The sequence below is a fragment of the Cyphomyrmex costatus genome, unplaced genomic scaffold (genome assembly GCF_001594065.2).
Source record: "Cyphomyrmex costatus isolate MS0001 unplaced genomic scaffold, Ccosl1.0 scaffold395, whole genome shotgun sequence".
In the NCBI taxonomy this organism is placed as follows: Eukaryota; Metazoa; Arthropoda; class Insecta; order Hymenoptera; family Formicidae; genus Cyphomyrmex; species Cyphomyrmex costatus.
The window spans coordinates 272,525-296,715 of NW_017278152.1; the positions used below are offsets into that span (position 1 = coordinate 272,525).

The 24,191-nt window shown below is 29.3% G+C and overlaps 3 protein-coding genes across 3 annotated transcripts; 1 reads left to right on the forward strand and 2 right to left on the reverse strand.

Annotated features, from left to right (window-relative positions):
• Positions 1-3,833: 3,833 nt before the first annotated feature.
• LOC108776921 (sodium/potassium/calcium exchanger 4) lies at positions 3,834-14,429 on the reverse strand. Its single transcript, XM_018543670.1, has 6 exons — positions 14,336-14,429; positions 9,626-10,095; positions 6,141-6,384; positions 5,517-5,681; positions 5,089-5,394; positions 3,834-4,255 (listed from the first exon to the last, which is right to left on the reverse strand). The coding sequence occupies exons 1-6, from the start codon at positions 14,427-14,429 to the stop codon at positions 3,936-3,938; spliced, it is 1,599 nt and encodes a 532-aa protein (XP_018399172.1). The 3' UTR covers positions 3,834-3,935.
• Positions 14,430-17,766: 3,337 nt separating this feature from the next.
• PQBP1 (poly-glutamine tract binding protein 1) lies at positions 17,767-19,393 on the reverse strand. The gene is made up of 6 exons (XM_018543668.1): positions 19,183-19,393; positions 18,912-19,021; positions 18,670-18,845; positions 18,297-18,477; positions 18,046-18,212; positions 17,767-17,962 (listed from the first exon to the last, which is right to left on the reverse strand). The coding sequence occupies exons 1-6, from the start codon at positions 19,250-19,252 to the stop codon at positions 17,770-17,772; spliced, it is 897 nt and encodes a 298-aa protein (XP_018399170.1). The 5' UTR covers positions 19,253-19,393; the 3' UTR covers positions 17,767-17,769.
• A 423-nt stretch (positions 19,394-19,816) lies between these two features.
• On the forward strand, positions 19,817-23,688 carry LOC108776911 (cdc42 homolog). Its single transcript, XM_018543660.1, has 6 exons — positions 19,817-19,869; positions 20,910-21,109; positions 21,264-21,373; positions 21,454-21,651; positions 21,771-21,863; positions 23,642-23,688. Exons 2-5 carry the CDS (start codon positions 20,932-20,934, stop codon positions 21,858-21,860), a joined length of 576 nt encoding a protein of 191 aa, XP_018399162.1. The 5' UTR covers positions 19,817-19,869; positions 20,910-20,931; the 3' UTR covers positions 21,861-21,863; positions 23,642-23,688.
• Positions 23,689-24,191: the final 503 nt, after the last annotated feature.

Below are 24,191 nucleotides of genomic sequence, written 5' to 3' on the forward strand. Positions count from 1 at the left end.
GTACAATGTCGCATGTGCTCACAGAAGAGGGGAAAAAAAAAAAGGGAATAATGGAAGCTGCCAGTACACTTTTATCGCGCCTGATGAGGTTTTTTCAAACCAGACTTTCGTCCGATGCGTGACATAGGTACAGCGAAGTAGGTTCCAGTGTAAATATTTGGAGACGATTAAAAGGAGAGCATGTCACGATAAATAAAAAAAAATAAAAAAAAAATATCGCGCACCAAGTATTGAACGAATTGTAGTATTCGCGTAGTAATAATATGCTTACAAACCGACACATTACGATCTCATCGACAGGGAAGGCATTGAACGTTAATCGTTATCGATACGTGAGTCTCGGTATTATTTATTGGTTTTTTTTACAATTTCTGAATTGATAAAACTCTCGTTTAGAAGTTGCACTCCAATGATCTTGACACATATTATGTAGAGATTATCTTTCTGATCTTTACAGAAATCTAATACCGGCCAATTTAATATTGGTTCATTTAATATTAAAAGACAGTAATTAATTACTTATTGTAAGTATTGAAAGTACTATTATTCGGTGCTTTTAGTAAATAAGTGATTATAGTTACTGTTTTTCACTAATAAAAATTGGTCAGCATTACATTTCTGTAAGGGTCTAACATATAATCGAAGTAGCTATTTATTAATTCAAAAATTATTAACAAAATAAATAAAATATAGTTTTCTGGGGGGTTTTCTGATACCGCATATATTTAAGAAATACGTGCATAATGTATACAAATATCCATCATATATCGGAACTTCTCTCTTCTATTTTTACTTTTTTGAAAAAATATAAATATATTGATTAAAATATATTGATTAATGCGATTTTCATATTGCATTTATATTCTTTTGTATTATAATCTCTCATCTATTTATTTAAGATAATGAAAAGTATACATATATGTGAGTACTTTTTAGTTAAAATAATTTTTTAGTTACGTTGTTGTAGCAAATAAGAGACACGTAAAGTCATTGGAGTCCTCTAAACAAAAGTTTTATATTCGAATTGTCAACGCAAATTGCCTATGCACAATGCGTACAAGAATTGCTCGTGTTACCAGTGACGAAACTATTGTTGTATGTTGCCTGCGACCGAAAGAAATATTGAGAGCTATCAGGGATAATGAAAACACGGCATTAGTACCTGAAGCGTGCCTGAAAAACGTGCGGAGAACACAGCGAGAGATCGATGACCGCCTATCGGCATCACTATGTAAAGCCTTATCTCTGCGACACTAGAAATCGGTTCAAGATCTGGACGGAGAAAGATAATTGACTTATCATGTGTCCGAATTGTTCAAATATGTAATTTATTATATTTCATTGTCAAAGAGGTCTCGGGTCATTTTCTAGCATTGTGAATACAAGGCTTAAGAATAAAATAATACGACGGTAAGCAGATGAAAATGCAATGTTCATCCAATCATATAAATATGATTTTAATATGCCATCAGCTTTTATAAGATAAACCTCTGTATTAGACTTCACAGCCGCTAAAATCCGTCCTCATATTGCTGATCGGGAAGGATGTGTTTACAAAATTGTTTTTAATTTGCAATTATATTACTTTGTGTTGTTTCGTTATTACAGTCGTTAGGTGGCTTACATTATAATAATATTATATTATATTGCAGATTGAATGAATTCATTAAAGTCAAAATCGATAGTACTTCTTCTCCTAACAATAATTACTTACGATAGCTTCATGTATGTGCTCAATTATTATGATTATTTTAATGCAAAATGAATTCGTACTTTAACATTGGTGCAGTTTCTATATTTGTATTTTTATCGTCACTTTATGTTATATTTATTTCATGTGCATCTTAATAAAGATTAACATTGCGATGAGATATGTTTGGATTGAAATCTCTTGGACGGACATAATCGCGATAAAAATAGGCTTCATGATAATCCAGATAAGACAGAATTAAGATCGAGGCGATACTGCCAAAGACCAGTTTCAATTATTCGCTTCCTAAGATAAACGAAACTTCTTTCTCATTATGCTTCAACAAGGATAATTCTTACCAATTAGATCGATACCTTATCGATTCAATTTTTACGAATTCAATTACTGATTTCATTAGTATTATCCATGAAAGATGAGTGTGTTAACGGTCAGTGTTGATCGAAGGGACAAGGATGTAATAATGTAAGCGAACCGTATTTCTTATGATTCTTTCGAGAATACCGATTTTTACGCACTCTTAACTTTTACCGTAATGCGATTTATTGAATAATAGAAGAAACATGCGCAATGTCACCGCGGCCTATTGCGCTCTCTTCAACGCCTATTTTACTTACCGCCTATTTACGTGTAAATAGGTAAACGTAGATCTCGCTGACCGCCGCATAGGCAAGTCTGTCGTATCTTTATTATTACGATAAGAGAAAGGGAGAGTACAGCGACGCCATAGAAACAAACAATATCCGAATCGACAAAGTAAATAAATAAATAAATAAAATTTTTCCGACGCGCAGAGTCCTTCTAATATACCGAATAAAATAAAGTCGTCATGATATTTTACTGTCCGACCGTTTCCACGTTTTAAGAGCATGAAGTGACCAGAATGCCTATCCAAGGAGTATCCTGCTGATGCCCATTGCTAAGAGGATATCCTAATAATGGTCATTGGGCATATCTATCACGGTCACTAGCGACATCCTGGATGACCAAGGGGACCAATGCTGCGATGGGCATCTCGCTATTATCGCTGAGTGCGTCTTCGGTGATCCTAGGGACCATTGTTGTGATAATTGGCGTGTATCCATTGTCACTGTGTGCGCGAGCATATGTCACTATCGATGATTGGAAAGCGTTTTAATAAAGAAAAAAAAAGGAGAAAAAATATGGGAGGGGAAAAAGATGGTCCAAAATTGTATTTCGTGCTCATAAAATGCGGAAAAGAGGAAATGTCATGCCATCCGCTTGTAAATATAAAACGGCTGGTTCAGGCCGATTTATACTGTAGTAATATTAAGCTTGGGATGGGCAATCTTTATAATTCTCGAGATCTGCATCTCGTTTATAAACTTTTTCAAACGGCAATCCTCTCTTCAGAGTCACGTATTTCAGCGTACGCGCGAGCATTGCATTTCTTTTTTTTATAATAATACGTACACATAAACACACACACACACACAAATTAATCAAATTCACCTTTTAGCAATAATAATTGAGCAATACAAAAAGATACGGACTCTCGTTAGATTGCCATTGATTGGCCCATCTCAAAAATAGGCACTTCAAATACATTTTTGCGTCTTTTCATGATTTACAGTATTATATATAACATCTAGTGTATAAATTATATATACATATAATAATTTTTATAATAAAAGTTGTAAAAACCTCTTCTCTCAACCAGAATATTAGGACATTAAATTTTTCCTTGTTAGAAACTGACGAATATTATTGCATGAGTATATTAAAGTATTATATTAACGACGACGATACTCAATTAATTTTCAAAGTTAAAACTGAGTATATAGGGCAATTATTAAAAAATGAAAATTGAAGTATGAACTTCTTTAATTTTTCCTTTTTTATCTTTAATATAAACTAGTTTTATTATACAAACTATTATATTTACAAATTATACTTATTTCAATATAAAACGATATCTTAATTGATAGTTTCATATTGAAAGGTTTTGTTTGATTTCGTAGAAATAAAATATAAATAAAACGTAAAAATCAACACAAAGAAAACATTTAAAAAGCTTTCTACAATTAAAAAATTGTAAATAACAACCATAGAAAAGAACACTTTTAATCTTACACTAAGAACATTCGTTGTCTTATTACTTTGGTCTCCTGAACACATTTTAAAAATTAATAAAAGCATCTTTTGCTTAACCACATCGTCCTCGTGAACAGAACAATATCATCTCATATCACATAGAATGGTAGATTTAAGGGGAACACATAGGTAAGTTCACCAGGAAGAAGACATTCAATTCAAATGATAACGCAAATACTAAGAATATCGCATATAATATCAAGCAAATGACACCCACTTTCTTATTCAAACGATATTTGCAGAATGCGGTCACCAGATAAAAAGCGATTACACATAAGACGATTGAGAGCACACTGAAACGCAGAGCACCCGAAATAATCGTGATGTCCTTTCGGTCCATAAGAATTTTGATCATCCACGGTAGACCAAGGCACAGCAGAATATCGAGTGTATTCGCACCTAACGTATTGCTCATAGCCATGTCTCCATTACCTGCGAAGAAACAGAATTGAGATCTGAAATATTTCTCCTACAGATCAATTAATTCCCGCTAAGAACACAAAGTGACAGTAACATTAAATCAATGTATAGTAGATTAATTTTTATCTAGCGATGTATTATAACTCAACTGTTACGCGTATATGTGTTAGATTACTGATTCGTCCAAAAAATTCGTACAAATTTTTAAGTAAATTTCAAATAAAACTTTTTTTTTAGTAGAGAATAATTTTAATCTGTAAATATATGCATTTTGTTCCACAATATTTTTCTATTTTTCAAATAATTTAATAATTCTTCTCTCGTAGAAGTTCTAGATTTCTTATTTATCTACTGAAAAATCCGTATAGACTTTCCGAAACAACTCCAAAACTCAATTTGTATTATTAAGTGGGAAATTATATATATTAGTATAATGCTACTGTTACTTTGTGTTTATGAATTCGTTCATTACTTTAACCCTAGATAATCAAGCTCCTTTGAATAAAAAAAATTATTTGCTTAACACATGTTTTCTTAGTTGTCAATTAAAAATGTAAAATATTTATATTATACAAATTGCTACAATTTACGTGAGCGGTTTAATAAATGACTTAAAAATTTTTTTACTATAAAATTCAACTTATTTTTCAATATTTTCTTTTAAAAGTTACTAACTTATCACATTGCCTTATACATGTTTATAAGAGAAAACTGTTGCCATCTCAAGTTGCTTGTAACCATTGGTGGCAATAAAAATCGGTAATTCAATGGACAAAATCGGAATTTCCTTAATAACTTGCTGTATGACTTGAGCAATTTACTGGAGTGTTATACAAATAGTTTACCTTGTTTCGAAAGTATAACAATCGAGACGAGTTCTGGCATATTGCCACCAGCAGATTGGAACGTGATACCCATCACAGAATCCGGAATCCCGATGGTGTCACCGAGGACAGTCGTCATCCACGATGTCAGGTAAGAGGCCACCGCAATCCATATGACGCACATAATGAACGTTAGCAGATACCATTTTTTCCATCGTTTATATCTGCAGTCCGGTATGGTAACGAACAATATTAATTTTAATGGCCAAACTAAGTAGAACCATATTTTGTTTAATTTACTGCCAGTAGGCCATACGAATGGGGTATCTGAAAACGAGCATTTACTAGACATTTACCAAGCAATTTTGATGATTGCTTACATAATGTCTGAATTAAGTCTAATCATTCGAGTTGTATGCAGCAAAAATTATATATGTATATTGGTATACCTGGTTCCACATATTCCTCTATCTTTTCCATAGGATTCTGCGCCTCTACGCCAATAATAGAAGGCTTCTGGCTCGCTATGCTTTTTCTGTACTCCACCACGAGTTCGCCATGAAAATACGGCCTGTAGAGGCCATCAGGCATTGATTCTTCATTGCTTTTAGGCGCTGTCGGATAATAAAATGCAAAATTCATACATAAATGGTGTATCTCTCAGAGTCTTAAACGAACACACATGCGATTATACTGAATTACTCCATCACCTGTCGACAAGTATTATAAGTATGTATTAGGATGAAGGAAATTGTAGGAAAGGACGAATATTCTAGCTAGATTATTTCACTCGAAAGGTTAATAATTGTTCTTTAAAATTACTCTCTGATCATAACATACAATTATAAAATATTTCATATGTTATATCAATTGAAATATACTATTCGAGAGAAAAAGAACGCAAAATTTCAAAAAGCATATTATGACATATAGATACACAATCTATACGAGGTGCTAATCAATGCTAATGCAGTTTTCTTCGTTTTTAGAAAATAGATTGTTAGAAAAGCGTGTGAAACATGAAAATTACATAATAAGATAAATAGTTTAAGGAATTTAGTAATGGCACTTACTTTCTTCGTTGGTGAAACTGGTACTGCGAGTTCTGTAGATGTACAGATGCACGATCTTATTATACCAGCGCACAATATATTTGCTGCAAAATAATATCATCAAATAACTGATGAGCAGTACCATAAGGATGATTGCTTCGTACAATTGGATTATGCCATCCCACATTATGATAACCAAAACGACGACTGATATCACATAAATTACACAATCTCGAGTTAATATTCGCCATTCTAATGGTATTGCCTGCTAAAGAACATAAAAATCATTTTAATTAAACGAAAATTGTTTTTCGCATTGTATCATAAATATATATTGTACCATAAAGTAGGCAATGTTAAGTGCACACACACATGCACATTTATATTTGAACAATTGAAAATTAATTAATCTTTATCAAATATGATATTAGGAAAAATTTCTGTTAATGTAAAAAGAAATATCGATAAGCATGAAATAGACTGATTTACGAAACCAGCAATTTTACATAGTTAACATATATAGTTTTATGTACAATAGATCTTTAATAGCTTGCGATCTAACACGTAAATAAGCACTTATTTCCGACATTTATTGGCTTTCATCAAATTTTTAGTCCTCTATATTATATTGTAATATAATGGCAAAAGAGAGATGAATATTTTTACATCTAAAACAGTTTGAAATAAAAAAACTTGTTCGTATTGGTTTGTAATAACAAAATATTAGCTCAATTTATCAAAATTATAAAAAATTATACATAAATATTGCACATCATTTGAAAATAATTATAGTTATTAATTCTAAAAGTATATTTAAAAGCTTTAAAAATACGCATTCTACATTTATTCGACATATAAAATTTAAATTTTTTAAATATTTTTATAAATATATTTTATGCTATATTCATTATTTGTCTTGACAAGGTATATAGCTACAAAATAAAATAAAATTCAATAAAGAGTTTTTGGTAACGCATAGATCTCTAATTGAGGCGCGGTCTGTAGTTCTAAAATAAACAGTCATAAAAGTAAAGTTTGTGCTTCATATTCATGGATAAGAATTTCTTTGTCTTTGAGATATGCACTTCTTACGGGATAAACGTGATTGTAAAAATAATCTTAATGATACAATATAAATGGCGTTGAATAGAGCGATATTATCATGGCATATTAGGTAAGAAGTAACGTAACATAAAACGGATGAAGGATATTGTAATACATGAGAATTGTGTTACACAATTATTTCTCATAGAATTGTTATCTTATATGCCAACAAAATTGGTTAGATAAACAAAGCCAATCATCTAAGATAGGGAAGGTAATTCCTATATAATCGTCATGATTAAAAAAGGAGGATGGAAGTCCTTATAAATTGATATAGCTAATTTAATTTTCACTTTTATCGGTTGTATTCTGCTTGCTTAAAATAAAAGTATCCATCACAAAGATAAATAAGAATCTTTTTTCTATATTAATTAAAGTGACATTATATATCTAATGATATAATAAATCTTCTTTCGATTTGTCATGTTTACTGTAATTTTCTTATGTCTGGATCAGTCTAGATTAATGAACTGAAGATACAAATTCTGAGAATCACTACTTATTAGAAGAAACGTGTAATCTCTTCGAGACGTGTAATCAGACTACTTTTACTTCAATTACTTTTACTTCGAATTAAGTGTCGTAAACAATGAGTTGCAATTGGAGTAATCATGAGCGTTAAGAGACGATAATGTTACGTGAGATGTTATTACGCAAGATGTTACTTAACATTGCTTGTATTATTTTCTAACACTGTGTATATAATTTGTTTAATATCGTCTCCCCTTTGTTTCTTCGTGTAATAGCTATTTGGCTGTTTCGTATTAAATTATGACACTTCTTAATAAAAGAGGGAAAAAATTAATTCCAATAAGTCATATTTCAAAATGATCAAAGCTCAAAAGATAATCATGATTAGATAATTATAATTATTATTAACAAAAAAGCAAATTTAGTTTTTAATAATGCATTATAAGTCATTTTGTATATATATAAATTTACAGTTTTATTTCACAAAGTTACATTTTCCTTTAATTAATCCGTTTCTTTGAAAGCACAAAGTTTGCAAGACATGTAAAAAAAAATGTTTTAAAAAACTAATAGATAAAGTAAAGTGATTTATGATTTAAAATCTATAGATGATAATTAAAAGACTATGACAAACAAAATTTCAGATCATGTAATATATATCGACAGAGACGATAGCATATTCTGTCGAAAGGATAATAACTGTTAAATAATATAAATAATGTTATAGAGTAATGCTAACATCATAGACAGAGTTCATACCACAAATTAGTCTGTAAAAACCTCTTTTAAACAGAAACTTTTCTCTAATGCGATATTTTCATTTTAACAATTTAGTATAGGTGTTTGATTCAAATAATATACATATAAACCATCTTATGTATCTTATATGAAGTATTTCTGCATTATTGGTGTTATTATCAAGAATTCTGATTTACTATTAATAATTAGTATAACTACACTTATTGAGGGTTAAACTTGTCAGCTTCCGCGTTGCGACTTGCCAGGTTCCACTTTCGATACATACGATCAGTATTGTAACATATTTAGATATAAGTACCTAGGTATGTTACAACACTTAGTATACAGTACCTAGGTATTTTAGCAGTACCTATGCATTATAGGCAGGTGCAAATAGGCAAAGATAAGACGGCAGCACGGACTTTTGCATAATGCATAACGTATAGTGCATAAGGAAGTCAACCAATCAGAATCCTTTCTTTTCTTCCATTTCACGAAAAAGAGGATTTTTGTTTGATTGATTCTCTTATGAGCTATCCATTATGAGTTATGGCAAAATCTGTGTTGCGATACATACCTGTACCTGGTCCTGGGTACGAAAAACGATCGGGTACATAATTTAGCTACACCAACGACATATATACATAAATCAAACATTCTCAAATTTTTTAGCGATGGAAGAATAAAGCTGGAAATCGATTGTTTAAGTGACCGTCAGTTTACCGTTGAGTTCTCTCTACTTTCTTTGAAGATAGAAAGAGACTTAACGAAATCACAGACCCTGTTAAACTATCTTCCGTCGTCAAGCTATAAAATACTTGGTCTATGTATAATATGTCCTTGAGCTATATATTATGTTATTATATTATAAACTTGATTTTATTCCCCAGAAGAAATTGACTTTCCGATACACAATGCTTAAAACACTATTGATTTAAAAAAAAATATGACAAATGACAATTATCCAAACATTTTTATAAGCATTATAATAGTGCTTTTGATATATTCAAAGTAAAGTTAATCACCAGTATTATAAATTTTTCCAGTATTAAATTTCTATAAAATAAGCAGGGTATACCATTTTGCCTAAACAAATGTACGCATTACATAAAGCCGCGACTTCAACAGCGTTTTTATCATCGCCGCTCCACACTAATCCCTGTATGAGTACTTCTACTTGAAGCATTACTTACTTGCATCGCCGATAACGCGCCACATGCCGGTGTCGCGAAGGTGTTGAAAACCGCACCGCCCATCACGGTACCGACACCGAGATCGGACTCGGTCAGGAAGGTGCCGACGACATTGACAAATAACTCAGGAAAGCAGCTCGCGGTGGCGAGGAAAGTCGCTCCGGCGACATCAGTGCTGATGTTTAATTGCGTACATATGATGTCAAGCGCCGGTAACAGGTAGTCGTTGCAGACGAACGCTGTTAGGATAAAGCAATAGAAACCGAAGAGTAAGTGAAGCACCACCACACCGTGACGACGCTGCTCGTACGTGAACACCTCCGGAAACTCCCTAATTGAACGCTCCGAGCAGTTCTCTTTGTTGTCTTCTTGTTCCGCGAACAAGAGCTGAGTCCATTCGCGAACGTTGTTCGAAACTGGGCCATTCTCCGATAATCCTTTAAGGATCGAGGTCGCAGGCGAATTTCCGTCTAATCGAACAAGCAAAGTATCTATTCAAGAACTCCGGCTGATCGTATTAAGTAAAGTAATAATTAATCAACGTTTGTAAAAAATGGAGATTACATTTTTCATTATCGCTTTAAAATTCTTTTCTTATAAATTGTAAAACTGCGTATACTTCGAATTTTTCATAAAAGTTCATCCTGAATGATGAAAATAAATTCTTATAACACGTCCTCCATAACATTTTTAAGAAATTTTCATATTTTAAATTTATGAAGATTTCTTTAAAAAGAAGCTTTATAACTTCTTTAAATTTTATAAATTTTCTTCGGAGAGAAATAATTATGAAGTAAAAAATTTTAGATTATGTTAGAAAATTTATAATACAAAAATTCTAGAAAAATGTAGATATTTTAACACCTTTAAAATGTGTTTTAATTCACATAAAAAACATTACTTGTATGTTCACTTTAGGATAAATTTCTGTTGCAAATTAGAGATAGAAAATAACATAATTGCCTGTCGTAAATGTTCTTCGAATTTTATATCTTTTCTTAAAAATGTTTTTCTATATTTTCAACGTTACACAATATTTTATCTCCGTTTCTGTATCTGTAATTGTACAAAGACAGTTTTAAAATAAATATAGCTTCATTAATGTATCAGCAGATATACATTTGGTATTTAACATTCTTATATTTCGCTTTGTATTTTTCGTTTTCTGATGTGATAACATATAATATGTATTATCTTTGCAATTGTCTTGAACAAAAGAAATCTTAATGTAGCACGTGATTCAAGTACAGTACAATAAGAAATATCAAAATTACTATTAACTCGCGATACGAAATGCATCTTAAAACTATAATCTCTGATAAGACTGTAAACACTTACAGATTGAATAAAAGTATTCTTCAATAAATAAATTAGAGCAGTGATGCGTAATCTATACTCGCAATTGATATGCAACCTAATAATTAATTTCTTACGATTCACCAGCTCATATAGGCAAATATATAAAATTATATTATCTATTTTATGCAAATTTAAAATGCATTTCAGATGTATTTAAAAAAAATTTTAATATTTAAATTTAAAAATTAGTATATATTTCATAAATAATATAAATAAATGACATGTTTGTAAAATATTTAATTTTTATCAGTTATCTTGATACTCTCATTTCCTTATTGATGAGATAAAATTGAAAGTTAATCATTTTGGTAATTATTTTTACACGAAGTGTAGATAGTCATGTAAAAAAATCATAAAAAATAAATAATTTAAATAAATTAACGGATGGCAAATGTTATCTTGATATTAACAAAAAAAATTAGATTAATGTATTATACAAATCTATATTTATAATTCCTTATTGATATGATACAATTTGTTTATCCATTTTATTACACACATATACTGCTAAAAAAAATAGGGAATTATTTCCCTATTTTTAGTCAGCGCTGAAAAAGAATAAATTCAGAATTACGTGTCTTTGCAAAAAATAATAACAATAATGAAGGAATTTTAAAAAGCATTTTAAAATTCTTTTTCATGCTAACGCTTGACGCTCATTTTTAGCGTTAAAACAGGTGATAAAAATTGATGAATATCAAGTGTTAATTTTGATGAGGTACCTGTTTTAACGCTAAAAATAAACAAGCGCTTGATCAAGCATCAGCATAAAAGCACCTTAAAACTTGAAATTTCAACTTAAAGTAAACTTTGGAAAATTAAAAAGTAAACTTTAACTTATTGATAACATGTATAAGAATAAAATTTTTTTCTTCAAATTTTTTCTGTTGTGTATCACAGAATATAATATTTTTTTAAAACTTGTTTTAATTATTAGGCTATAATTTTTCTTCACTGAGCTATTTAAAATAAGTATCGCATTTTAAGTCTTTTTTCTAAAACAAAACTGTTTTTGTTGTGTCGGGCCGATATACTGTCGCAACAATTTAAACTGCCCACACTTTTGGAGATATTTTCTTGACATTTAAAAAATGGAAGTATTTTTATTTCTCTAAATTTACGCTTAATTAATTGTGACAGATTAGCAAATACTCGCGAAGAAATTTACGTTGTTTATTATAAATACAGTTTAAGCCGCACAGTGGGCGAAAAAGTTTTCTTTGTGGACAAAATTCGACCGACGCCCTAATTCTTAACTGATTGCAATATTTTTTTTTAATGTTCGAAATTTAATGAGCTTTAAGCCTATTGTGTATAAATTTAGATCCAAATTAAAAATGGCCGATTCAATAAAGTGAGTGAAAAAAAAATTTGTAATAATCATGCATGTATTTACGCAGAAATGTTGTTATTATGTGCATATTAAAAACAACAGAAAATAAAGGATATGTATATGTACATATTTTTAAGGTTTTCTATACACACACACACACACACACACACATATATATATAAAATCTTAAAATACAACCCTTTCATGACTGATATTTTGACATTTGGTAAAGGAGCTTAACTATTGCTTTATCATGTAACGCACTTATGCATTTATCATGAAATAATATAACAAAAGTAAGTTTTTTTGAAAAAAAGATTCATGTTTTTTGATGTAATAGCATAAAAAAAATTTTCCATACTTTTGGACACATAAAAATTCTGTTATTTATTAAATTTTCCTTCATTTTTACATTTGCCATTTCTTTATTCCAATTGTAAATTCATTATTTTCGACCATGCAACACATACGCGAACAATAATAACATTTCTGTGTAAATACATGCATGATTTATTGTAAATTTATTCGGTATTTTTCGCTCACTTTATTGGATCGGTCATTTTTAATTCGAACCGTAATCCAAATTTATGCACAATAGGCTTAAAGCTCATTAAATTTCGAGCATTAAAAAAAAAACATTGAAATGGATTAAGAATTAGAGCGTCGGTCGAATTATGTTCACAAAGAGAGTTTTTTCGCCCATTATGCGTCGTGCGGAATTATTGCGAATGTCATACGCCATGCATTCGTCATTTGGCAATAATCATAATAATTCGTGACAATTTCACGACAATTTTAATTGTCACAAAATTGGAACAATTGTCGCGAATTCATTGTCACGAAGTTGTCATGAATTATCACGATATTATTATCGAATGACGAATGCACGATATGCATCTACAACAATTATAGGCGTAATTGTTGCAAATGCTTATCGTGTATTCGTCATTCGATAATAATAACATTTGACAATGATATCATAACAAAAAATTAAGTATTTGTTAAATATTTACGTTTGTTAATGTTAAAATGAATCATTCTGTGTATACTTCTTTTTCCACAAAGATACATAACTTAATTGGATTTTCTGTTTTATTTTTAACACTTTAAGCGATTCTCTCTCTATAGAGCAAATTCAAAAGATCTGTTCTTCTTCCATTCCAAGTTGCCCCAAATTATAAACTACAATTAGTGCAATAAGTCAGAGTGAAACAGATACAATTTGTCTCACTTTATTGTACTAGTTCAAAACTACATCAGAATTCTTCGAAAAAGAACAAAGAGACTAAAGTTACATTTTTATGCGAAAAAATATAGATATATATGAACAGTGTGATTCATTTTTAATCTTAAAAGACGAATATTTAAAAAATATACAATTTTATCAAAAACATTTCACATGAAAATTGTATAGTATAAAGGTTGATGTATATTACATACATCAACATAATAGCGATTTTTATTAAAAAAATTTTTTTGGTAAAATTGCATATTTTTGAAATGTTTGTCTGTAGACTCAAGAAAGGTTGCGCGTCTATTAGATAATATTTATTATTCATTAGCGCTCTCTGTAACAATGCAACGGTTATTAGAATAAAAACTTAAAAGTTTCCGTTAATTACCGAATTGCGAACATATTCGACAATCTGTCACACCTGATTCTTTTTATACTTCGATTTACACCTAATTTTTTAATCACAATAAAAGCATGAGACTTCATTTTCTTTTTCACTTTTTCAATCACTGCACCACGAGATTTATGTAAATTCTTCTTCTTTTGTCGTTCTTTTTGTAATTTCCTTTTCTTTGTTTCGCCACGTCTTAATATGTAAGAATATCAGCCACAACAAAATATAAGTGTGATATTGTATATTGACAGATAATGCAAAACTAGAAAGATTATACTAGACTAAATCCCTCCATTTGGCACTGCTCCTATATAACTGTAAGAGCCAATTAAAGTGGAACGATGGATAACAATAGGCAATCGATAATCTGTCGAATGTTGGTAAACTCACCGTTGATTAGTCTCGCGTATCTCGGATCTGCGGCACTATTAACGAGCGCGAACGCAAGAACGACGATTACCGCCGATGCGATACTACTGCTCATCCTCGTGTAAATATCGCGCGGTTTCGTAGAATCGCCCTTCCACGTGTGTTTGTCGCAACGGAATTTTTGTGCAATGCAGAATCACACGAACGAAATACGGTAAACTGCTGTCTGAACACTCTGTACCACGGTAATGGCATTTATGATAAATTCTCTGTTGATCAGGAGATCCCTCACTCCTTCCTACTCTGGCATTCCGCCGAGGGCTTTATCTTCCTTGGGCTGTCGAGGGGAGCGAAATTAGATAAAGACACGTATGAAAGTTTACGCGCCGATTATCGATCTTTACAAAGTGTACGGTTTATCTCTAAATCTTCGGCGTTAGATTTTCCCATTCATTAAAACGAATATATTTAACGAATATTTACTTAACCAATTTAATAGCAAACAATTTTTTCTTACAATTTTGAGCAATTATTTTAAAGAAGTTCTCCAACTTAAAATAGTGGAGGGGAGTCACGTGACTTATATGCGACTTTTCTTATCATAACAAAGAATATGCAAATTGCCATTGCTAGCTTCTAAAAAATGAATAATAAATAAAATTTAAACAATAAAACTATAATTTTTTCTATTAAAAGTATTTTCTTTATAATATTGAGAAAGAAAATATTGAAGAAAAAAAATTGTCTATAGTAATTATTTAAATTTAATTTAATATTAATAATTCTGCTGGAAACGATATATTGTGATGTTTTCATTAATAATGTGACATCATATTTAAAGAGAATTGATGAACATACTCTTACATGAAATTGATAAGATAAAACTTTATTATTTAATTTCAAAATGTTCTTATAAACCCTATTTTACATCTATATATCAAAGTTTTTATATTTCGTTAACAATTAAATTATTTAAAAAAACCTATACAGTAAAAAAAAATCTGAAAATATTTAGGATTGCTTATAAATATTAATTACAAACCCAGGTAGCTATTGTTTATTTGACATAATTAGTCATTCTTGACGAATTCGACGTCGTAAAAATGACATAGTTTGTCATAGCAATGTAACGTCATATAATAATCATATATTATCAGTACGTTACCGATTAGTCGTTTATTTATAATATTAGTAAGTATAACGTATATTATATTGTAAATATATATGTCGTAGAATGGTTAAAAATAAATGACTTTATTAATTGATCATTAATTAATAAAAAAAAATCACGTTATTATTACTAGAGATGTATCGGATTGTAAAATTGCTGGATACTAAATATTGGATATCCGAAAAATATGTGATATCAAAGATCCAATATCCGGTCAAATATTCGGTAGAAAAATTATTCATCCCCAGATACTGAATATTTTCTATGTGTGGATATCCGATAGAATTTGTCTATTATATTTAAAAAAAGGAAAACAAAGGAAAAATAAAATAATAATTTTCTTTATCTTCGTAATGTGAAAAGAAAAAGAAAAAGACTATGTAAGAAGTTCAGCTAGAAAGAATAGAATTCTATATAAATAACGCGAACTTTCAATACAAAATTTCAAATCGAATAATAATAATACCGGCTATGCAGATAGATATGCTCAATATGGGATACTTCCCGGATATCCGGTATATCATAATTATTACATCTTAAATAGGTAACATCAATAATTTAAAATGTCTGACATCAAAATGACAACAGCTTGTTACCTGGGGGATCCTTATATTATGTGAAAAGACTGGAGAACCTCCTTAAGATCGTAATAAATATAGCTAATGATGTTTATACGGTAATTCAAACATCGATAACTAACATCGTTAATGTGATAAATTTCATTCTTTATCTTTCGATCCATAGCCAGTTCTTTATACAATATATAGCTGGATGTGAACATTAAAACGTGCTTGACAATAATTTATTTGAATGATAATTTTCTCGAGTATACCGGAGTACTTCATTAGTATTTAATATTTTATGCGATATACTGAGTGATTAATTTTAATCATCTTATCAGGCAATTATTTTAAAAAGCATTCTTGAAAATAAATTTTTTATGTAAGCTGTACCGTTGTGATAGAAGAGGGCAAATAATGATAAAATTTTCTGAAAAAATTAATATGATAAAATCACATGAAAAAGAAGGAAAAATTATGTAATTTGCAATATGATAAAATTACATAACACACACACACACACACACTGCAACTATATATTTTACTTACACAAATTATATTCTTTTATTTTATGTATAAAAATATTAAAAGGCGTTTTGTATTTAGATATACTCAAATAAACGGTCTTGTGTCTAACCTTATTATTATTAAGATATGACTATTAAATAATTAAATGTGTGTTCGAGATAATTTATATTTCCTGATGTGCTAAAATAAAATGTGTCTTGTAAAAATTATTGATTTTTTAATAATTCAATTTTATGTGCATAATAATTTGAAGAAATATACTACGTGAAAAAATTATATAATTTCATTTTGAAAACTAAGGATAATCTTTATATGACGATCATAAAAAATCAATTTTTTTGAAAAATTAATTTCATTATTTGTTTAACAATCCTATAGTTTTCATTCGAAAATTTTGTTTCGTAAACGCTTTCTTTCCGAGATTACCTGATAAGATTAAAGTATATCTGTGTATACAACCGCAATTGCATTTAATCGACAGTACGAATGAAGGAGTATGGTGAAGATTCTTTTCAACTCTATCTAAGGCTCTAAGGTAATGATATCGAAAACTTTATAGCGTTTTATTCATATTAATTAGTAGTATATAGTAGAGTTATATTCTTTAAACTTTTCAATCTTGAAATTTATCCCGAAGTTATCGATATACATAGTCGTAAAGATATGATTTCTGATAAGAATATTCTCAAGGATAGTCACACGCTCACACGTTATGAAAAACATATTTATCTATTATATGCCTATTAGATTCTCATGCACAAATTTGCAAATTTACAAATATTTTTTAACAATAGGATTAATGAAATATTTAAATGTTTTTTAGATATAGTTTCTAAAATATTAGTCTTTTTATTGCTTATTATAACATTTACATAATAAATGTAAATACATTAACCTTATCAGAAAAGTTGAATTATTCCTTCATAAATTTGCAATTGAGAAAAGTTTGTACAAATTGATTTGGAAATTTCACATAAACACAGAAAAATTCCCGTTGGTAAAAAAATATTAAATAATTATGAGACAATATGACGTTCTCGTTAGCTAAAAGTATTTACTGTATATTTTACAATAGTAAAATGAACTTTTATGTGGAATAATTGTTATTAAGTATATTTTAATGTACCAACATTATCATTAATATATACTAACATAATCACATAAAATTAAGTCATTATTATCACAAAGTGTATTATTTATTCCGGTTTTTCAGGAAACGAAACTTTCGGCTTACTGGATGATTCCAATTCTGTTTTATTAGCTCTATTAGAACGAAGCACTGCGCCTGGACTGGGATATGGTCTCATTTGATAAAGAGGACCTGAAGCAGTTGTGTCAGCACCAGTTTTAGCTTCATTATGTTTAGCTAATCCGTCTGACCATTTTCCCCTACGATGCAATTATATATAGATAAAAATTTTATGAGATATACACATGTTAATTTTTATACTTTTGTGAATAAGAACACATACCTAGGAATATCACTGTAGGATGCTGGATCCATAGGATCTAAAGTACGATCTTTAGCATCTTTACCATCAGTTCTATCAGATCTATAAATTCTTTTATTATCTGGCCCTTTATATCTTGGACGATTTTCGATCTTTCTATCTTTCTTGACAGGCTCACTTTCTTCTACCTAAATAATCATAATATTAGTTGTAAATCTTGAATGATAACTTGTAAATCTATAATAATTAATCAGAAAAATATAATTACTAACTTCCATTTGTTCTTGATCACTGGTGCTGTCATCACTTGACAAATTATCATCTTGGTCTCCTGCTTTCAAATGCAATTCTTCACGTAATTGAGATGCAGGTTGTGATATTTGACATTTAGGATGCCCAGGTGGTAACCAAGATACTAAATCAGAAGACCAATCCCAATAGTAATGCTGTCCACTATAAATAGACAATAAATTAATAATTTTAATCACAAATATTAGATACGTGTAATATTTCAATCTTATTCCAAAAAATAAATAAAAATTATGTATAAAAAAATATTTAAATAATTACAAAAAACAGAAATCAGCACTATTCTTGGAAAAAATTAATTTATCCACAGAAGACTAAGAAATTATTAGTACTTACGATCCGGGATCATAAACAGTTTTCCAAGTTTCCGGCAATGGATATTTTTGAACTAATCTCATTTGTTGTTTCAAATATTTATCCGAAGGTTGCACATGTCCCATTCCCCATAACTCCTTACATTTTTTTGTACATTCATGATAAATATTGTATTTATTAGGACATCCATTATAACCCTAAATAAAATGTTTTTTTAATAATTTAAATTTACATTTTATTGTGCAAAATAGAAATTAATTTACCATAAATTTTTGAGATATGTCAATCTGGTTAATTTCTTCTTTTGTATTATCATAATCTTCAGCTATTACTTCTTCGTGCACTTTCTTCTTCGCTTCTTTTTTTCCAGATTCTGCAAAATTAATAATATAACCTAATATTAAAAATTCTGTAACGATATAATCTTTAAAGTTCATGCGAATACTTTTTATTAAAAGATAGGAAATTAATTTAATGTACAGAAAATGTACAACAACAATATAGTTATTCAATCATATTTATAAATAAATATACCATGCTTTTCGGATCCAGTGATTAATCCCCTTTTCGCAAGACGTGCAGCTAATGCTGCTGGTAAAGGCATTTTAGATTTCTTCAATTTCAACTTTCAGAAAATTGTTAATTCATTATATAAATAATGTGTAGAACAGTTTATTTCAATAATTTAACTGTATTATTCCACTGACAAGTGTTGTCAAGTGTTTCTTGCGATTGTTTACGATGTTAAACCCTCCCTGAAGTACCGAAAACTATGCACACTCAAGAAAGAAACTTGCACTAACATGAACACTGGCGCCACTGTCTGCTAGCTCAGCTGACTGTAATCAGCAAAAAAAAAAAGCAGTTTAATCGGTGTATTCATGCATCTTCGTTCAGCAGATTCAACAGTCAAATAAATTCTTTTGGATCTGAAATTCAACTGTTGAGTGCTGTTGAGTCCACTGAATGCGTCCTTCATCCTGAGACGCTTTTCAAAACGTGATTACAGTATCCAAAACTCTATATAGTCCACACGTCACGTGAACGATAGAGGTTCGGTTAGTGTAGTTACATTTTAGGAACGCATCCCAGCTGATTCAGCAGTGTCGTGTAAATAGACCAGAAGTGTCCGGCTATCATTTTAATGCAATGTCGATCTAACGAAACTGCAGATTCCGTGACGATAAAACGTAGTCCAGTGTCGACGCCCAGTTTTTACGCGTGAGTGTTTAATTTAAATTCTGTAAATACCTTTAACCGCATTATACTCGTCATTTATTAATTTACGGAGATCCTGGGGAATACGACTTCACGTACGTCGCGTAGTACTCCCACCGTAGTTCTCGCCGGAGAACCGTATTTGACATAATGATCAAAATGGCGACTCTGAAAACAATATTTCTCTAGTGTACTGATGTGCTACTTCACGTGGAGCTCTCCAATTATTTCCCTTGCGTTCGTCACAGTAGATTTTTAAAGTCAACCAAGCGTAGATTACGCTAATCTTCGTATATCTCATAATCGGATACACGAATGAATTTCTCGAATTGGTGGAACAAAACTAATTTGCCGCACTTTGATTCTTTGCCAATTGTAATAAGTGCAACTGCAACTTACGCCAGTATTCTCGTACATAAAAGAGGTTTGCAATGCTATATTGTTGCAATATATAGTTAAGTCTGTTGGACTATTGTTCAAGTTTTTATTGATGTAATTTCTTTTATACTGTGGTGTGAACGTTACCACAGATTTAAAAAAATCCAACTCAATTTTTTCTGATAAAAGAATGTTCTACTACTACTTGATGTTCGACTTTGTTTATATATCTTATTATATTTTCGCATTTTATATTCAATCTAAATATCAATAATACTCAATATGTCTCGAGCGATTATATGCACATTAATGTCATAACATATAAACATAACCATATGTGAATATAAATTTGAATATAACTTTGAAGTATAATGTATTTGTTTCCCCCGATGGAATACAATCGTACTTAATTAATAATTTGATATTGAAACCAAAGAGAAATTAATTAATATATTTTTATTCCATGGAAGAGACAAAGATCGAATTAATAAACTTTTATTATAAATATAATATTCAATTTTTTATTAAGAATTAGCGATACATAAATAAATACATGCATAAATAAGTTGCAGTTAATTCACTAATTACATCATTTGTATAATTGTATATAATTTTAAGAGCTTTCAAAGAACAGTAAAATATATTTTTGTTCTTATTTTCCATAGGTAGCATTTGGTAAAGTTCAAAATGCAAACAATAAAATGTGTAGTAGTTGGAGATGGAGCAGTTGGTAAGACTTGTTTATTAATCTCTTATACCACAAATAAATTTCCATCGGAATATGTTCCGACAGTATTTGACAACTATGCAGTCACTGTCATGATTGGTGGTGAACCATATACATTAGGATTGTTTGATACAGCTGGTAATTATCATTGATATTGATGTACAATTGTTAATGTCAAATTGTTTTAAGTTATATAATACATATAATATATGTAGTGCTACATTAAATTATTAAATAAAGTAGAAAAGATTATGTTAGCAATAATTTACTCAAGTGTTTGAATATTTTTTAGGTCAGGAAGACTATGATCGTTTACGTCCATTAAGTTATCCACAAACTGATGTATTTCTTGTATGTTTCTCAGTTGTGTCACCATCATCATTTGAAAATGTTAAAGAAAAGGTATAATTGAAATTAATCGTTATTATACCAAATGATTTATCCTTACGTATTATATTATCTTTGTGTGTATTTTTATGTAGTGGGTGCCAGAAATAACACATCATTGTCAAAAGACGCCGTTTTTATTGGTCGGTACACAAATTGATTTACGAGATGATGCGGCCACGATTGAAAAACTAGCAAAAAATAAACAAAAGGCTATTTCAAGTGAACAAGGAGAAAAACTTGCTAAGGAATTAAAAGCTGTAAAATATGTTGAATGTAGCGCTCTTACACAGGTATGACAGTAATCTATTTTTTTTTTTCTATTTAGTAATTATATTACACAATTAGATCTGAGATTTGCTTTTTCAATTAGCAATTTTTTTCGCTGCAATTGTCTTTTTTAATATTTCAGAAAGGACTTAAAAATGTCTTCGATGAGGCAATATTAGCGGCTTTAGAGCCTCCAGAACCTATTAGAAGAAGGAGGTGTATTATTTTGTAGAAGGTATACTACTTTTTTGATAAAACTGTTAGTTCTCTACAGTAAGAAGACTGTAAATTTCCTCATATACACTGCATGCAAAAGTTTTACAGTGACAATTGTTAAATTATAAGGCATATATATATATATATGTAATAAGTATTTTATGACATTGGTAACACATATGTGGATATGAAGCAATCTTTATCTATATTGGCATTATATAAATTTTATAATTATAAAATTATAATTATTAAATTATATCTTTGCCCTGTATAATGAATGTTATACCAACATATTTCACATTATTCTGCGCATCTCTTTGTTTACATTATGACGATCAAATGTATAGATTAACTCACGCAGAATGTTAACAAGAGATTTAAGAAAATTTAGGGATATAATATAATATCCTTATAATACTCTCATCGTTAAAAAACAAATAATTTTGCTCAATATAAACTGTTTCATAAAGAAGATTATTGGCCGGTATTCATAGTCAGTTCTTATATTCAATACCGTCTTAAGTTCAATTTTGATGTGTCATGAACCAATCAGACAGCTGCATTAGCATCTTAAGGCATTACTTAAGACGATCTTAAAATAAGAACCGATTATGAATACGGGCCTATATGTTTTGTATGATTTCATGTAAATTATAATATGACGTACACATATATGCATAAGTGTAACACTATTGATGTGTAACACTATTAATTCTGCATTTTCTAACATGTTTCGTACATTAGTTAAAAGTTTTTTTGTTTTTTTTTTTAGTGCTGAAGTTTAAGTTCTATTCTTAATTTACTACATTTTTTAGGTACATTCTTTCTGTGTACCTAATACATATTATACATATACACACAACAAACATGTATGCAAATAATAAGATATTTCAATAGATTTAATTATTTAACAAAAGAATGAATTTTGCGTTGTAATGCATAAAAATAATTGAGGATTACAGTATATCATATATTGTTCTTATGATTTATAAAACACAACAGGAAAAATTTCTTGTTATTGTGGGATTGTGTGTAAAAACATTGCACGCGCGCATATACATTTTTTGTGTGCGTATATACAACTAAATTCTATCATAAGATTTATGAAATTTTCTTGGTGGCCATTATTCGCAAAACAAATAAGTATGTTTACATATTTGACTAGTTCAATGTATTTTTATATTGCGCAATCATATTTTTCTTTAGTCATTTATAGCCCTATACGATTTAATTATATATATTAATAACGTTGTAATAACTTTCAATTTTTCTATGGCTTTTACACATTCATTACATTAAATTTAATAGTTACTAGCTAATATTTTATATGAAAATAGAATGTTCTAAATCTGTTTTATTTTATTCTAATTTTTTATTATTATTATCATTTCTTTGGATGAAACCGTAATGTTATTAAGATAATTTATAGCATATATAAATATATTTTTTTAATAAATTATTATTTGAGAAATGTATATTATATTTTACAATGAAATAGACTGAAGTAAAAAAATTTTTAATTTAGATATTTAATATTATATGCATAATATTAAACTATTAAAAAATAGTAAGTTTGTAATTTTAACTCAAAAATATATAAAAGGTCTTTTTTTATAGACAATAAAATAATCTGGATTTAGTAAAAGTGCTGAATGTCAAAGATTTTGTTAAAAATTTATAATATTTCCCAGATTAACCGTAACGTTATTTCACTCAAATCTGTCCTAAACTTAATCTTTTTTATTATTAATTATATAAGTTTCACACATATCCGAATTCATATATATATAATTTCAGCCTTATATGCGGCCAAAGGATCGAATCGGCTATGCGAAGTACGCGGATTAGAATTATATATACAGATCTCTATCGTATTTGATTGAAATGTTTTGTCTATGTAGACAAATATGAACATTATATATGCAAATATATAGATTCTTATAATTATTATTTCTGTTCGATATTATTATATTTTATTGTAGATATTTGTTTTATTTCTAATAATTGATATTATACTTTTTCTATACTATTATTATCATTTTCTTATATTAGAATTTTATAATTTTTTAACGAAAATCAAATACGTTTACGAGTCTTCATGTTGTGACAAGTTAAGATAATTTCTTCTTAACATTTCGCTACTGTAAAGATATACTTTTAAGAAATCGAACTTTTTGTGAACATGTAGCAAAATTTACGATATGAAAGTATATATTAATAGAATCAGACTAAACTAATATTATATTTGTCATACGACAAATTTTTTTCGCGCCTGTTAATTGGCTATGGCTACAGAATAGAAAGATGCGAGAATCTCTTTGTTCTGCAGCTAATTAAGTCACTTGAA

Coding starts and splice junctions, on each gene's coding strand:
- LOC108776921 (XM_018543670.1), bottom strand. CDS start 14,429: ATGAGCAGTAGTATCGCATCGGCGGTAATCGTCGTTCTTGCGTTCGCG. Junction 5,682..6,140: donor CAGTTTCACCAACGAAGAAA/GTAAGTGCCATT, acceptor ATTATCCGACAG/CGCCTAAAAGCAATGAAGAA. Junction 5,395..5,516: donor AGAGGAATATGTGGAACCAG/GTATACCAATAT, acceptor GCTCGTTTTCAG/ATACCCCATTCGTATGGCCT.
- PQBP1 (XM_018543668.1), bottom strand. CDS start 19,252: ATGCCTTTACCAGCAGCATTAGCTGCACGTCTTGCGAAAAGGGGATTA. Junction 19,022..19,182: donor CACTGGATCCGAAAAGCATG/GTATATTTATTT, acceptor TTAATTTTGCAG/AATCTGGAAAAAAAGAAGCG. Junction 18,213..18,296: donor GTGATCAAGAACAAATGGAA/GTTAGTAATTAT, acceptor ATGATTATTTAG/GTAGAAGAAAGTGAGCCTGT.
- LOC108776911 (XM_018543660.1), top strand. CDS start 20,932: ATGCAAACAATAAAATGTGTAGTAGTTGGAGATGGAGCAGTTGGTAAG. Junction 21,110..21,263: donor AGGATTGTTTGATACAGCTG/GTAATTATCATT, acceptor AATATTTTTTAG/GTCAGGAAGACTATGATCGT. Junction 21,374..21,453: donor TTGAAAATGTTAAAGAAAAG/GTATAATTGAAA, acceptor ATTTTTATGTAG/TGGGTGCCAGAAATAACACA.